General features: G+C 42.0%; 2 protein-coding genes across 3 annotated transcripts; one reads left to right on the forward strand and one right to left on the reverse strand.

The window, feature by feature from the left end:
* Window positions 1–1,922: 1,922 nt before the first annotated feature.
* Window positions 1,923–9,201, reverse strand: mrpl46 (mitochondrial ribosomal protein L46). Its single transcript, XM_038700797.1, has 4 exons — window positions 8,920–9,201; window positions 6,529–6,730; window positions 5,980–6,150; window positions 1,923–2,327 (listed from the first exon to the last, which is right to left on the reverse strand). Exons 1-4 carry the CDS (start codon window positions 9,178–9,180, stop codon window positions 2,080–2,082), a joined length of 882 nt encoding a protein of 293 aa, XP_038556725.1. The 5' UTR covers window positions 9,181–9,201; the 3' UTR covers window positions 1,923–2,079.
* On the forward strand, window positions 9,116–14,554 carry mrps11 (mitochondrial ribosomal protein S11). Of its 2 annotated transcripts, none has more exons than XM_038700799.1 (6): window positions 9,116–9,206; window positions 10,030–10,134; window positions 10,235–10,333; window positions 11,872–12,001; window positions 13,282–13,347; window positions 13,677–14,554. In XM_038700799.1, the coding sequence occupies exons 1-6, from the start codon at window positions 9,199–9,201 to the stop codon at window positions 13,782–13,784; spliced, it is 516 nt and encodes a 171-aa protein (XP_038556727.1). In that variant the 5' UTR covers window positions 9,116–9,198; the 3' UTR covers window positions 13,785–14,554. The 2 variants fall into 2 exon arrangements, with proteins under 2 accessions (XP_038556727.1, XP_038556726.1); XM_038700798.1 differs by lacking the exon at window positions 9,116–9,206 and adding an exon at window positions 9,707–9,901.
* The last annotated feature ends 256 nt before the right edge of the window (window positions 14,555–14,810 follow it).

Here is a 14,810-nt window from a genome sequence, read left to right on the forward strand (position 1 = left end):
TGCTTCAAAATCAGTTTGAAGTCCCCAGAGAGAACGAGGCGTGAGTATGACGGTGTAGTTTCTGAAGCTGCAACAGGACTTGAAAAGCGGCCATCAGCCACCTCCAAGCCACCTCATCCTCGGCATTTAATGTCTGTCTTTTACCCTTTTCAGAGGCGAAAAACTGTAAGACCTTTCTGTTGACATTTTTTATCCTGCTGCTATCATGTGCTATCTAATTAGATGAAGAGGTAGACTGTGGGCCAGCCTGTGGCAGGAAGTGGAGGTGAAATACTTTACAGAAGTGAAGCCGTGATGTTCTACCTCCCGCCTGATTATACATGTTATGGAATACAAAACTGAAGCTTTGAGGGATACATGACAGAACAATACGGTATTCTGTGTGCCGACCAAATTGTTAGAAATGGCCTTTATTAGCTCGCCCTGACCTTCACGTCTCACATCTCAACTGACAGAGCGGGGCTGCAAACCCTGAAAATAAAGATGGAAAAACCTAATGCCAGCGTCTACAACATTAATAACTCTTGTCCCAGCAGACACAAATAGAAAGAACAGGCTGATTGCAGAGAATGGGTCGGGAACATCAGAATGCTCTTACCTAAGACAAATTATTGTAGCTCATTCCAGAGAAACATTAGCATGCTATGATGGATATTTTCAGCATGAGTAAGAGGAAGCCAAGTTGATCAGAAAAGCTCTCTCTGCAGTCCCCCTCTGAGGTCACCACACAGGCGTAATTACACAGCTTCTCACATTGCTCCTCTGCGGCTGATGTGCAAATACTGCCATCTATTGTAAGACAACGAGAATCTCCCTACTGCTGGAGATCAACGTTTCACCTCTAGCAGGCCTGCCAGGCCCACACAGTTCAGCATTAAGTGTGCACTCCAAACAGCAGCAACAATATTTGGTGTTCACTTTTCAGTGCTTGATGTGTACTCATTAACTGCTGCAGTTCTGAAAAACCAAAACACTTACAGCAAGACACCTGCTACTCTAAGTTAATATGGATGTTATTTAAGCTGATATGCACCGAATTTCTGACTGATGGCTCACAAGATCCTATTTGGCTGAGGGACAGTAGGTATAGAACTTTTAGGAAATGTCTTGTGAGGCAAATAATTCTTACTAAAAGTATTCCTGAGTGTACCCAGGAATACCCAGAACGCCCTCACTCGAGCACTGAATCAACCAATAGCAGACCTGCATTCCACTGCATTATGAGCCAAATAGATTTAAGCAATCAGTAATGTTATTACACCTGTTCTTTTATCGGCTATGACAAGTCAAAATGTTAAGAGTTGCCTCTTGTGACAAGTGTGAACATCCTCAATACTAAAAACCTGCTTAGACTTTGGGCACAGAGTCTCCAGGTATCTGCTCAAGTCAGTTATGAGTGACCAGCAGCTACACACTTTCCATATTTGTAAATATATGATGATATATGAAGTTGATAAATGTCTGCTGATTAACATGCAAGTCTTTTAGGACCACTAACTCCAAGAGGTATCCTTCTTTAACTCATTTAAGATTTGTATGCGCAATATTCAAAAGAGCATAAGCCGACATTGTCAACATAGCTGGAGGGGAAATATCTTATGTAAGCTTTCCTCTTGCATGTTTTGCACAAGCGTTGGACAGAATGCATGATGGGTAGGTGTGCCTGAAGCTGTGATGCGGCTCGTCACTTTCTGAGTCTTGAGGGAGAGCATTGTGGGTACACATAATGGTAGTCTACTTACAAATTAGAATCACACTTAGACTTCACAGCTTCTTGTTACATAATTTCTAAGGCCAAAAGTTTAGGATCAATTTTAAGATTATTTCGTAGAAGTTTTATACATATGGGTGCAGATATTACTTGGTCATGTAACATGCAGGTGAGAGCTGAGGGCTTTCTAACAGACATATGATGCACAAAATCTGTGTGAAAAAAAACAATTTATTTATACAATGAAACACATAAATTGAACGAAAGAACATTTTATGATACAAGACGACAGAAAAGTGACATGGGTAACTTTCTGGGCCTCATAAATATTGTTCTGGTAGTCAGTGTCCCTGATTTGTGTTTAGGCGTCACACGCCGAGGATGAAGCGGTCGACCTTCATCATGTATGCTGGTTTCAGGTAGCGCTGCATTTCGCTTTTCTTCACCCACAGAAAAGGAGCGTTTGGGGCCGCGGGGGGGGCGCTGTCTGACAGAATGGCTTTGAAAAAAAACACCTTTGTCCCGACTGAGCTCTCCGTCCGAACTGCTTTGGGCAGTTTGTACTTGTACACTCCGCATGGGGCGTTGCCAAGGAAAGTCGCCTTGAAACCAGCCGCTGCGAGAAGAGAACAGAGAAGGTTGTGAGTTAATTCAGCTGCAGACAAAAGGTGAGCTGAAGTGCAGATGTTTGTAAATTTTTACATATAAATGCATGTCTGTTATTATCGTGTAGCTGAAATGCAAATGGCTCTGGGTTGCTCCCACACTTCAGCTCTGACAAACCAATCATTGCTGGTTGGGGTAAAACGTATCATTACTGGTGCGCCACAGCGGGAATGTCGCCACAAAATCTCCGGTATACTGCCAATACAGAGATTTACCTGGCGGTAAAAAGGCTTAATCAGCGTTGTGTGAAGACGTCTGGCGAAGGGCTTGAATGTGAAGGATGTTCATTTATATGTAAAAGTCCCCCACTCCACCTTTAAGTTTAAATCCAATCTCAGTCATCTACATCACATGCTCCTAGTTGGTTCAACATGCAGATTAAGGCACCAACACGGATATGTTAGTGATTCGATTCCCACCAAGTCCAGCTATATTAAAAATGGATGGACTCCTGCTACTGTAAGACACTTTAAAAAAAACTCCACCACACGCTAATGTCAAGTGGGAAGTCTTAATGGGGAGTGATTGATGGAGTTGGCACATTAATAGTTCATGAGCCATGTTTGTGAAACAGTTTAACATACTCAGTCACTGGCATTTTATTTTAATGCTTAAGAGCGCACAGGCTTGATCTCCATCAGAAGCAGAGAAGAGGAGGGGAGCCACTTTTACAGCTAGTGTTAAATATCTTGAGTGAAGGATCCATATTTTGCCAGCTAAACTTCCAACCTGTCATCTGCTTACTGGTCCATTAATCTACAGCTGACGTCAGTGGAGGTCAAAGTGGATATGACAACTTGGAACCAGTGGGATAGGACTGGTATAATGCAGCGTGTATAAATGAGTTGCTGGTATAAATGAGTAGCTTTGAGGAGGGTTTGACCCTCTTGTTGTGGTTAATATGGATGATCGTACTGCAGTGTACACACAGCTATTTTAGATTAGACCACATCAAACTTTAATGATCCCGAGGATAAAACTGGGTCATCGCAGCAAACGGGATTAGGATATAGATACAGCAATAATGCAGCAAATGTCGCATGTTGACAATAATACAACCTATATCAGTACCTTATATCCTGCTGTAAGCTAATGTTTGGAGGTTAACTGAAATACATTATAACCAATTTCCACATGCTCTCCTCACTCTTCATTACATTTACTCATTTAGCTGACGCTTTATCCTAATGGCTTACAATTGCTATGTATATCAGAGGCCGCACTCTTCTGGAGGAACTAGGGGTTAAGTGTCTTCTCAGGGACACATTGGTGGATGTGTCTCTGTGGGAACTGAACCATGCGTCTTTTTTTTCCTCCTATATTTTATTTACAGTTCATCTTCTCCTAAAAGAGAGGCTAGAATTGACCATAAATTAAAAGCAAGGCAGTAAAGAACGTCACTCTTGCAGTAAAGATGAAAATAAAACATTATCTACCATAAAGTATCAGGTCTCTATCTGTGCAACTGAAATTGATTTTAAGAAGTATCAGTGCGTTGATAATAGTTACACAGCTTCTTTTTTTTTGCATCCCGATTTTTATCATAATACACTAAAATAACACATCCTAGATCTGAATGAATGAAATAATCTCATTAAATACTCCTTTCTTTACATATCTGAATGTGCTGACAAAATCAAACAAAAATTATCAATGGAAATCAAATCTATCAGCCCATGGAGGTCTGGATTTGGAGTCACACTCAAAATCAAAGTGGAAAACCACACTACAGGCCGATCCAACTTTGATGTAATGTCCTTAAAACAAGTCAAAATGAGGCTCAGTAGTGTGTGTGGCCTCCACGTGCCTGTATGACCTCCTACAACGCCTGGGCATGCTCCTGATGAGGTGGCGGATGGTCTCCTGAGGGATCTCCTCCCAGACCTGGACTAAAGCATCCGCCAACTCCTGGACAGTCTGTGGTGCAACGTGGCGTTGGTGGATGGAGCGAGACATGATGTCCCAGATGTGCTCAATTGGATTCAGGTCTGGGGAACGGGCGGGCCGGTCCATAGCATCAATGCCTTCCTCTTGCAGGAACTGCTGACACACTCACAGGTCTAGCATTGTGTTGCATTAGGAGGAACCCAGGGCCAACCGAGCACATGGAGGGCTGTGCGGCCCCCCAAAGAAATGCCACCCCACACCATTACTGACCCACCGCCAAACCGGTCATGCTGGAGGATGTTGCAGGCAGCAGAACGTTCTCCACGGCGTCTCCAGACTCTGTCATGTCTGTCACATGTGCTCAGTGTGAACCTGCTTTCATCTGTGAAGAGCACGGGGCGCCAGTGGCGAATTTGCCGATCTTGGTGTTCTCTGGAAAATGCCAAACGTCCTGCACTGTGTTGGGCTGTAAGCACAACCCCCACCTGTGGACGTCGGGCCCTCATACCACCCTCATGGAGTCTGTTTCTGACCGTTTGAGCAGAAACATGCACATTTGTGCTGGAGGTCATTTTGCAGGGCTCTGGCAGTGCTCCTCCTGCTCCTCCTTGCACAAAGGCGGAGGTTAGCGGTCCTGCTGGGTTGTTGCCCTCCTACGGCCTCCTCCACGTCTCCTGATGTACTGGCCTGTCTCCTGGTAGCGCCTCCATGCTCTGGACACTACGCTGACAGACACAGCAAACCTTCTTGCCACAGCTTGCATTGATGTGCCATCCTGGATGAGCTGCATGACCTGAGCCACTTGTGTGGGTTGTAGACTCCGTCTCATGCTACCACTAGAGTGAAAGCACCGCCAGCATTCAAAAGAGACCAAAACATCAGCCAGGAAGCATAGGAACTGAGAAGTGGTCTGTGGTCACCACCTGCAGAACCACTCCTTTATTGGGGGTGTCTTGCTAATTGCCTATAATTTCCACCTGTTGTCTATTCCATTTGCACAACAGCATGTGAAATTGATTGTCAATCAGTGTTGCTTCCTAAGTGGACAGTTTGATTTCACAGGAGTGTGACTGACTTGGAGTTAGTGTAGAGGACTCCTGCTGGGCATGTTATACCTAAACCCCTATAGGATTAAAGCATGGATTACCGTTAACTGTGCCTTATAGGGCCAATATTGGTAACTATAGTAAATGTAGTTGAACACTACCATACATACCTCCCTGATTGGTTTAATAATATGCTTTATATTTACAGAATACATTTGCTAATGTGTTTCATGACGACAGTCTGGGTCTACCAGCTGTTTCTGTAAACTGGTAGATCATTTTGTTGATATATCCATGCAAAACTGAGCTTTTATTAAAGCCCCTAGGTGTAGGATTTTGAAAACCTCCTTTGGTGGCTCCTAGTTGTAATATAACAAAGGTGGCATCACAGAAAGCATCAGAACAATTAGACAGATGCAAGTATAGTCACATAAAAAACGCACATAGGGACTTTAAATTTCTGATATCAGCCTGTGTTGTCTACACGTACATACACAACATTTTATAGGGTAATTTAATGACAAGGAGCTGCATTAAACACTAAAGGACTGGAAATTGTTTCAGTGTCCCAGGATTTAACAGAATTCAAGGGAAAACACTGCAGACAATATCGCCAGCTTCATGTAAACATTACCTGCATCAGACTTTAAAAACTCATGTTCGTGTTACCTGGCAGGGAAGCGAGGGCTCTCTCGGCCGTCTGTCGCAGCGTTTCTCCTTCCTGCCACTGAGTCTGAGGCAGCAGCCACAGCTTCTCGCCGCCGACCTGCTGCTCGGCCAGAAGAACCAGCGAGTCGGCCAGGCAGCGCTCCAAAGAGGTCAAGTCCTTATCTACATCAGCTAAACAAGAGGCAGGGCCGTCAGCGGCTTCACAACGGCTTTGTCTCTCTGTGACTGTTGAGCGAAATTTACACAAACTTTGGAAATGTCACAGGGAAGAAAATGGAAATTGGGAGCACTGGAGCGAATAGATTTTGTGAAAAAAAACTGAAAGTAATACAAGTCTCTTTCCTCCCTGGTAATTTACTTTAAACCCAGGTGTATGAGACGCCTTCAGATTATCTCATTTTCTTTTCCATTCAGTTTTACTTGATTGATGATTGGACCAAGACTAAAAGCTGAATACTATATATCTGTTTCATCAGGCATTTTAAGTATATGTTCAAATAGTGTATATTCTGGTTTACTCCACTGGTCAAACATTTTGTCCATACTGACCTTTGACCCTTGGCGCTGGCTGGAAGCTCTTCAGCTTCTGCTCCCAGGAGTCTTCCAGGTCCTGAGCCAACATGATCTCCTGGTCGCCGCGGTCGTCCTCTTCGTCCGAGTCATAGTTGTCCGCCTGCTTACGACTCATTCTCTCAGCGTCCTCCAGCAGTCGCAGCTCGTGGTCCGACAGCAAGCTTTTCTCCAGCTCCATCTGAAAAGGAGTCAGAGCAGGTCTCCGTCTCAAGCTCCAGGATCCTTTGCAGACGTCTATTTACTGACCAGATCTGGAAACTGTTGCTGACTGTTATCTAGGGCTGAACGATTAATTGAATTTGCCATATTATCGCGATATGATAAAACGAGATTTTCTAATTGCAAAGGCTGCGATTACGTTCTGGTCACATGACACCCAGAATGTAAATCAAACCAAACTCACAAGTCCGAAAGAGGTCCAGTCTGTCCCGTTTTACAACCTGGTTACAGCCAGTGTGCTGCCTACAAGCGTCAGAGGCTACAGGGGGGGGTTACTGTATAACACCCTGTGGTGAACTTAGGTAGGCCAACCTGATGATATTATATCATATAAATTTAATGCCATGACTTGACTGAAATTATCTTTCTCACATAATGAAAATTTGATATTTCTTCTCCACCATTGCTCATAATAATAATTCATGCATCAACTAATTTCATCATAACACAGTCCTGACCCACAAGAAAGAACAGTGTATGTTTAATCTACCTAATATTGTGTTGGTCTCATTATACACAGACACTGCTTGTCCGTTTTCAATAGTACAGAAGGTAAAGAGCTTAAAAATGAATCGTTAGTCTACAGCTGATGTCACGTGACATGTCAGAGAGTCTGCAGCAGCAGAGGTGGTTGAGCGAGCTAGAGAGTGAATGACGAGAGGGCAAGGAGAACAAAGCAGGGAATAAGAGAAATAAAATGTTATTTTCTGACTGTTTTAATGCACATGGCCACACTTCCACACAAGCGTGCGGGAAGTAGCCATAATGCCAGACTTGAATGTGAATGCAGCCAAAGCGGACGCTCTGCCTGTGCGTGTAGCTCAGCCCCGCTCTCGGTCAAACAGACCTGCAGCTTTTTATACATCCGTAGCCTGCATTAGTGCCGATAAATAGTTTTTAAAATCATTATCGCGATATGAACATGCGCAATATGCACATCGCAAAACACTAATTATAGGTCCTTTTTAAATATATACATATGGGAATGGGATGGGACAGGAGTGAAAATTTACTCCTGTGTTAGCCTCTAACTCTCACACACACACACACACACACACACACACAGGCCAGCAGAGCAGAGAGGCCAAGACAGTGAAGTGAAACAGGTTAATAATCGATAAGTTGCCAACTATTAAATCAATCGCCTACTATTTGGATAATTCAATTAATTGGTTTAAGACATTTAAAAAATAAAATAAAATCTAAATATGTTCTGGTCTTCACTCCTGTGACAGTAAGCTGAATATTTTTGGGTTGTGGACAAAACAAGATATTTGAGGACGTCATCTTGGTATTTTGGGAAACACTGATCCACATTTTCCACATATTTTATATACCAAACAACTAATCGATTAATCGAGAAAACAATCGTTAGTTGCAGCCCTAATGCTGTCGATTTCAGAACGTGGCTGGTGTTTAAGGAAGAGCGGGGTACAGTCTGTCAGAAGTGACATCTTTCAGGTCAGTGTTTCCCATACATTGATTATTTGTGGCGCCCTGCCACAATACCAACGCTGACCGCCAGGATAAGCTGGATGGATGAAATTGTAGTCTTGTTCTAAACGATCAGGCTGACATGGGAACTGTATAGCTAACATACCCGATTCCATATTTGTTTATTTCATATCGTCAGAGCGAACAATGTTATCGCACACTGCAGATTTTACTTATACCGTGCAGGTCTAGATCAGCCAACTGCCCCGCACTTCTAGTGGGTCATAAGTGATGATTGAGATGTATGCGTCTATACATTGCTTCTTTGAAAAATCCTCCTACTCGTTGTGCCTTGGTGTTTTTTTTGTCTAGACTATGCAGTTTCACAGATTTCATGCCTTGGAAATGGCAGCATATCTTACACATTTATGGAGAGTGAGGAGTCCAACCACAGACTGGGTTCACAATGCAGAAATTAGAAGTTGTCATACTGACTATTACCATTACACCAGTTATTTCAAAATATGAATTGATTCTATGAACTGAACATCCTGTTAAAGAGATTACTTACAGTATGCTGAATTAAATAAATTTAAAAGGAAATCGGTTGTGATACTACACTGTGTGATCAATTAGACTTGATTATGGCTTTTGATGGTTTCTAACGCAATTCGTGCCTCTATAGTGCTCTCTAAATCCGTTTACCAAACGCACCTGCTGCATCATCTGTCTGAACTGCTGCTCTATCGGGCTGAGGTCCGCTGATATGACCGGAAGCCTTTGCAGACACACCGCTGCCATCAGAGTCCACGGAGAAGTCGCTCTTTCCGTTACACTTTTGGTCTGCAAAGTCGCTCGAGAAACAGAAGTGCTGGACAAATGACGAAACCCCGTGTTCCCGACCGCTGTCCTGCTAAAACCAGAAAGAAGCTGTAGGAGAGACCGACTCGCCATCCTTCTACAGGGCGCAGCCATCTTCTTCTGCTACATTCAATGTACAGGTCAAAAAAAAGAAAAATGTCGTCGTGACGCTGGCAACTACCATGCTGTTTTCTACTCACAGGCTGGACGTGGGATTTTCAACCACGTTCTTTCCTTAGTGATACCACAATGCAAGATAAAAACATTAACGCTAGTGCCCGGCGTGAAGTGTTGTATTTTCGTGAGGCAGCATGAGGCCGGTTACTTGAGGGCTTCAAGCGAGAGTTCACCATGATGGTTCCAAATTTACGAGGGTTCACCAAGTGCCTGAAGGCAACACCTTGCTACGTCTACCCACAATTCTGTGCAGAAAAACGAACGAACTATTCAGACAAAAGTGGGGGAGGTTGATATTAACATGCTTTTAAAAAAGAAAATATCACGCTGTACCTACTACAGAAATATATATTTAAATGTTTTTTAAAGGAATATTAATATTTTGCTATACATTTTACAAGTGACGATTCTATTTGTAATAGTGACAATAATGGGTATTTTTGCCCCCCCCTTAAAAAAATATAGACATTATTGGTCAGGTCTGGACTTGCAGCACCTTCAATGTCACGTTTGTTGTGTGTAAAGTAGCTAACTATCTGACAGCGAGTGTGTATATAAACATATAAAACATGTATAAATTAAATTGTATACTAGTTAGTTCTGTGAGTAACGTTTGTCGACAGCTGGTTGCCTCCCTAAATGCAAATGGAAGCTCTCTGTAAGTGTTTTATGGGTATGGTTTAGTAGCATCCTTGCTAGCTAACGGCTAACTTAACGTTAGTTCTGATAAAAAGTGAAGCCACACTGATTCATGACAGTGGTGCTAATAAATTGTTGTGTGCATAGATGTGGCAGCAGTGGGCTGCAGCGAGCGTTATGTACCAGTGCTATCAGACTTCAGGACACAGCAGCATCCACCACAGACTCTGGGAAGACCTCCAGAGACTTCAGGTCAGACATCGCCACAAATGTGCCTGTCCCGATCTTTTTCTAGTGTTTTCACTGCAGTGTAATGGTGATGAGATATTAACCACAGCTTTGTGTCCTTCAGCCATTTTCCTCCACTGCTTGGTCAGGACAGTTCACTGAGATGGGGTGGAAAGAAGTTTGAGGAGCTACCGATCGCGCACATTAAAGCCACATACAACAAGTAAGTGGAAAAGTCAAAAGGATTGTTTGTTAACATTTAAATAGTAAAGCTACACAGAAATAACAGTCGTTTGTTTTCCTCACTACATAATAACATTGTCATTTTGCTATATTGAACCCTTTTCCCATGAGGTTTTTATTTGTGAAGTTATCATTATAAGATTCCAAAAATTCACAAAGATAATTTTGTTACACAGATTATTTAGGTTCGGTTAGGTCAGTGGATCCAAAACAGGACAAGTGGAAAACTGTGGAGTGAAGATCAAACTGAAAAGACACCTTAACAGCAGGGATATTGACCTGTTAGATACAAGTGCAACTAAAAACATCGCGGACTGCTGCATTGCAATACCTGCTGGGAACAGACACCATCATTAATGTCATTAGTTCAACTGGTTTATCTGCTATGATGAGTCAAAACACCCCATTCATTCTGTCTGTAAAGAAAACAAACTCTAAAATGTTTGCACTCAGCAAACGTGCCTTTTTGCCTTGTCAGTGCCTCTTGGTGGACGGAGTAAATAACAAAATACATTTTCATTCCTCAGAAAAGGTCTAGAGTCCTAATTAGACTACGCATGGAAACATGTTTATAAATGTTTTTAAAGGTCACATCAGTCTTCTGTATGATAAAGATGTTCCATATGTAAAACTTTTTAGACACTGCTGCCACAGTGTTGTGCTTTTAAAAGAGACACGTGAATCCTCCTGTTGGAGAGCAGACTAACTTCTGTCACTTCAAGTAGAAACAGGTGCAAGTTATCAAATACAAAATAGTGAAATAAAATGTCTACCTTTTATTTATTTTTTGATTAATAGTTATTAAGCCCGCACTGATGAAATAAAAATAGTTTGATGGTTTAGTGGAGTCTAGTGGGTGTTGAGTTGTAGGTATATAATATATTCAGCCTAAATGAGCTCAGTGCAGATAAATCGGTATCTGTGTTTATTTGCCAATAAATGATTAGACAGAAGAGGTTTCATTTAGTCATGTTGTGAGTGTTGTCGTTGCATAGTTTGTCCACCAGAACGCATTCTGCAACTCCACTGTTGGCAACGCCAGTTTGGAACAAAACACAGCAATCACCTGTAATTTTGTTCAAAGTACTATTTATAACAAAAGTTGCTTTTTACACTGCATTATTTCATGTTATCTTGGTGAGGTCTCATAACTACATATAACGCATGTTAGGGATAATCTTTGTGTATTTCGGCCGATAAATCGGAACATCGGATTTTAAAATCCTCATATCAAAATCCGAATCGGTCTTAAAAATCCGCTCTTGCTTGGGCTCTAGTAGAAAGTGATTTGAAGGACCCTGAACCAGAAGAAGCTGGTGTAAGTAAAGCAGACCCCTACAGGGCAGATCAGCATTTTGCGGAGCTTTTCTTTAGCTATGCTACTTAATATCTGTTAAGTGATCCAGTCAAACCAGTTAGAGGGAACATATTTCTTACACAAAATACATAATTCTGACTGTTCAAAAATTGAACATGCCCATCAGCTGTGAGTCAGTAAACTGTCCTGTCCTGTCCTAGCACACACATCCAGCTGACAGACGGCACAGGACAGTCGATGGTCAGGACGTCCTGCGGAACAGAAGGCTTCAAGAATATCAAGAAGTCGACGCCCGTCGCTGCTCAGACTGCTGGCATCTCCGCAGCTGCGGTAAGTTCTCACATGTTTCTCTGACACTCGTTACTGTGAGGGATGGCAGGTTCAGTGTCTTGCTCAAGAGCACATGACTGTTGAGGATTTGTCTTTTAAGCACTAGGCCCCCCTGTTATTTAAGCAGGATTGGCATTTGTTTAAAATTAATGACTACTAGTGAAGACCACATCCTGGTTTTTAACAGCAGGTAATCTATGAATATTAGATGTTTGTTGTAAATAAGCTGTCCTCTAAGGACTATGACAGAGTGCAGCAGTTGGTGTTAAATGCTCATTTAGACTTTATATTAGCCTGATTTATGAAGACGGCTGGCTAATGGGGTTAAGGTGACACTAATTTGCAGTAAACACACAGGAGAAATGAAGTGTTTCATCATAGTGCTACCACCAGTCTTTTATCACATGGGGAGATTATTCTGACCCCTGATCTGCTGTTTTTAGATGTTGCAGAGTTGATAATGAAATCGTGGTAACTGCATTTAATAAGAGCGCCACCTCTTGTTTTGTAAGTGATTGAATGCCCAGATGGAAGATTACCAAAATCTCAAAAAAACAAGTTATGCTGGGAAAGTTATTCTATTCTACTGGGAATAAAGTCGGTCTGCATCTGTTGATTATTTTCGTTAGTCGCTTGGCCTAAAAAAAATGTCAGAAAGATAAAATGCTAATCAGAGGCCAGGGTGTTGTGTATGTACTGTACCACGAGTCCGAAAGATATTCAGTTTGTGATCAAACTCAACAATAAAAAAAAGCTGCAAATCCTCACAATTGTGAAGCTTGTTTTCATCCATTGACTAATCGTTTTAGCTCTACAGTCAGCACAGTCATTCTAAACATGTAGCTAGCTGGTAAATCATAGTGGGGGGGAAAAGCTGAGTTTCACTATATGTTGGCTACTGTGGCCAACATAAAAGTTGTTCCTGCCCTGTATATGAATTTTTAAAGTGTAACAACATTTTGGCCCCCTTTTATTAAAGGTGTTGTCTTAATAGTGTTCATACAGTGCAGTGAAGTTAAGTAACAAAATATTAAGTAACGTTGACAGATTTGGTTATTTATCACATCTTTTAACCTCCATGGTTTGAAATCTTGACAGATTTTAGCTACAGGAATAATTCTTATGTGTGGCTAGTTTGACCTTTAACTTCTGCATCATTCACTTCCCTTGATGCTGGAGTTGTACCAATTTAAACTTCTGTAGCTTTTCTGAACAGAGGAGTCGGACGAATGGTTGCACATGGAGACATTAATCACCTGTGGGTCTCTTACTCTGAACAGAAAGCCACAGCGAAGGGAGTGACATTTGTCCGTGTCGTGGTTAAAGGCATCGGTCCTGGACGTCTGGTGAGTAGAAGAAAACATGGAACTGTTAAGTACTTAACATATTGTAAGTCTTATTATTCAGCAATCAGAAGTCTTGACTTGAATTTAATTTGAATTGAAGAAAAGTGAATATGCACATCGCAGAAGAAATTCACATCGAAGAAAGTGCAACATGTTTTCCATCTTGTACTGCTGACCCTGTTCTGTGCGGCTCTAACAGTGGGAGTGCAGCTTAAATAAACCTAATCTTTTCATAATAAGGATAATTTAAGTCCATTTAACAAGCCACAGACATCTTCAGTTCCCATAAGCTTTGTTTATGAATGAATGTAATTTTCGCTGTTGTGCAGTCTGCGATCAAAGGCTTGACGATGGGAGGCCTGGAGGTCGTATCGATCACTGACAACACCCCCGTGCCGCACAACGGATGCCGCCCACGCAAAGCAAGAAGGACCTGATCTCCGAACCAGAATGCACTGCAACAGGAGGCGGCTATGGTGTTGTAAAATGCTAATAAAGTGTTTTGTCATTTAACTTTCCCAACTCTGAGCTGACCTTACATCATTAATTTGTGAAAATAATTGCAGATGGTGTTATTAATGAGCAGAGAACAGGTGTCTCTGCAGAGACTGTTGACACACGAATAAACCCTCAGACTCACTGCAGGCACTTTTGATGTTCATTAGTAGACTGTGTGCAGAAACAGACTGATGGCTCCATGTCGGAAGAGAAAACAGCACCACTGAGCCCACAGGAGTCAGGGCCACGCAGCACATGTGTGAACAAATGCATGAAGCAAAGTCAACCTTCTTATATGAACAAAGTTCTCTTTATATTTTACTTTAAGCACATTAGACAGTCAAACATCTGTTTAACATGATAGAAAGGCGTTATTGTAAAGCTCTAGAGAAAAAGCTGGCATTTACAGATCAGTCCGGTACAGGTGCTTTTAAAATGGAAACATTGTGTTTGAGCACTGAAGCAGACAACACTGCCACCTCACTGATTAGTGATCATTACAACAGATTTTTCCGAACCTCCGGACATGACATTTTTGCCATTCACTGTTTTGATGATATACGTTAGACATCATATTTAGCTATAACGCTCTCTGTTCCAAGTGCACACCGCATATATTTGGAGTTTTTGGTAAACTTTGAAATACAAGAAAACTCATTTTCCAAACACACAGTACCATAGAAAGTCTGTGGCCACAAAGAGTACGGGATGTGTTTCAGTCGCCTTCATACAGAATCCAGAGCTCAGTGATGATACAAGATGGGGACTTGATGAGCTCTGCCAAAAGTGCATTAAATGAAGGGCCACCATTATGAATTAAACATACATATAATTTTAGAAAGTCTAAAATGTGTTAGGTTCTTGTATAAATGAGGCGCCAAAAGTGTAGCAGAGTAGCACTGGTTTAGAGAAATGTTGGTATTACAGCACCAGGTCAGGTCACAGCACTGGAACTGAATGAATCC

This window comes from Micropterus salmoides, unplaced genomic scaffold (assembly GCF_014851395.1).
Source record: "Micropterus salmoides isolate LMB-PRFRI ecotype aquatic unplaced genomic scaffold, ASM1485139v1 Ms_hic_scaffold_6, whole genome shotgun sequence".
Classification (NCBI taxonomy): Eukaryota; Metazoa; Chordata; class Actinopteri; order Centrarchiformes; family Centrarchidae; genus Micropterus; species Micropterus salmoides.

Bases quoted from the DNA above. Each gene is read 5' to 3' on its own strand.
- mrpl46 (XM_038700797.1), bottom strand. From the start codon at position 9,180: ATGGCTGCGCCCTGTAGAAGGATGGCGAGTCGGTCTCTCCTACAGCTT. The intron at 6,151-6,528 runs GTCAGTATGGAC...CCTCTTGTTTAG, and splicing joins GCCAGCGCCAAGGGTCAAAG to CTGATGTAGATAAGGACTTG. The intron at 2,328-5,979 runs GTAACACGAACA...CTCTTCTCGCAG, and splicing joins AGCCCTCGCTTCCCTGCCAG to CGGCTGGTTTCAAGGCGACT.
- mrps11 (XM_038700798.1), top strand. From the start codon at position 9,813: ATGTATAAATTAAATTGTATACTAGTTAGTTCTGTGAGTAACGTTTGT. The intron at 10,135-10,234 runs GTCAGACATCGC...TGTGTCCTTCAG, and splicing joins AAGACCTCCAGAGACTTCAG to CCATTTTCCTCCACTGCTTG. The intron at 10,334-11,871 runs GTAAGTGGAAAA...GTCCTGTCCTAG, and splicing joins ATTAAAGCCACATACAACAA to CACACACATCCAGCTGACAG.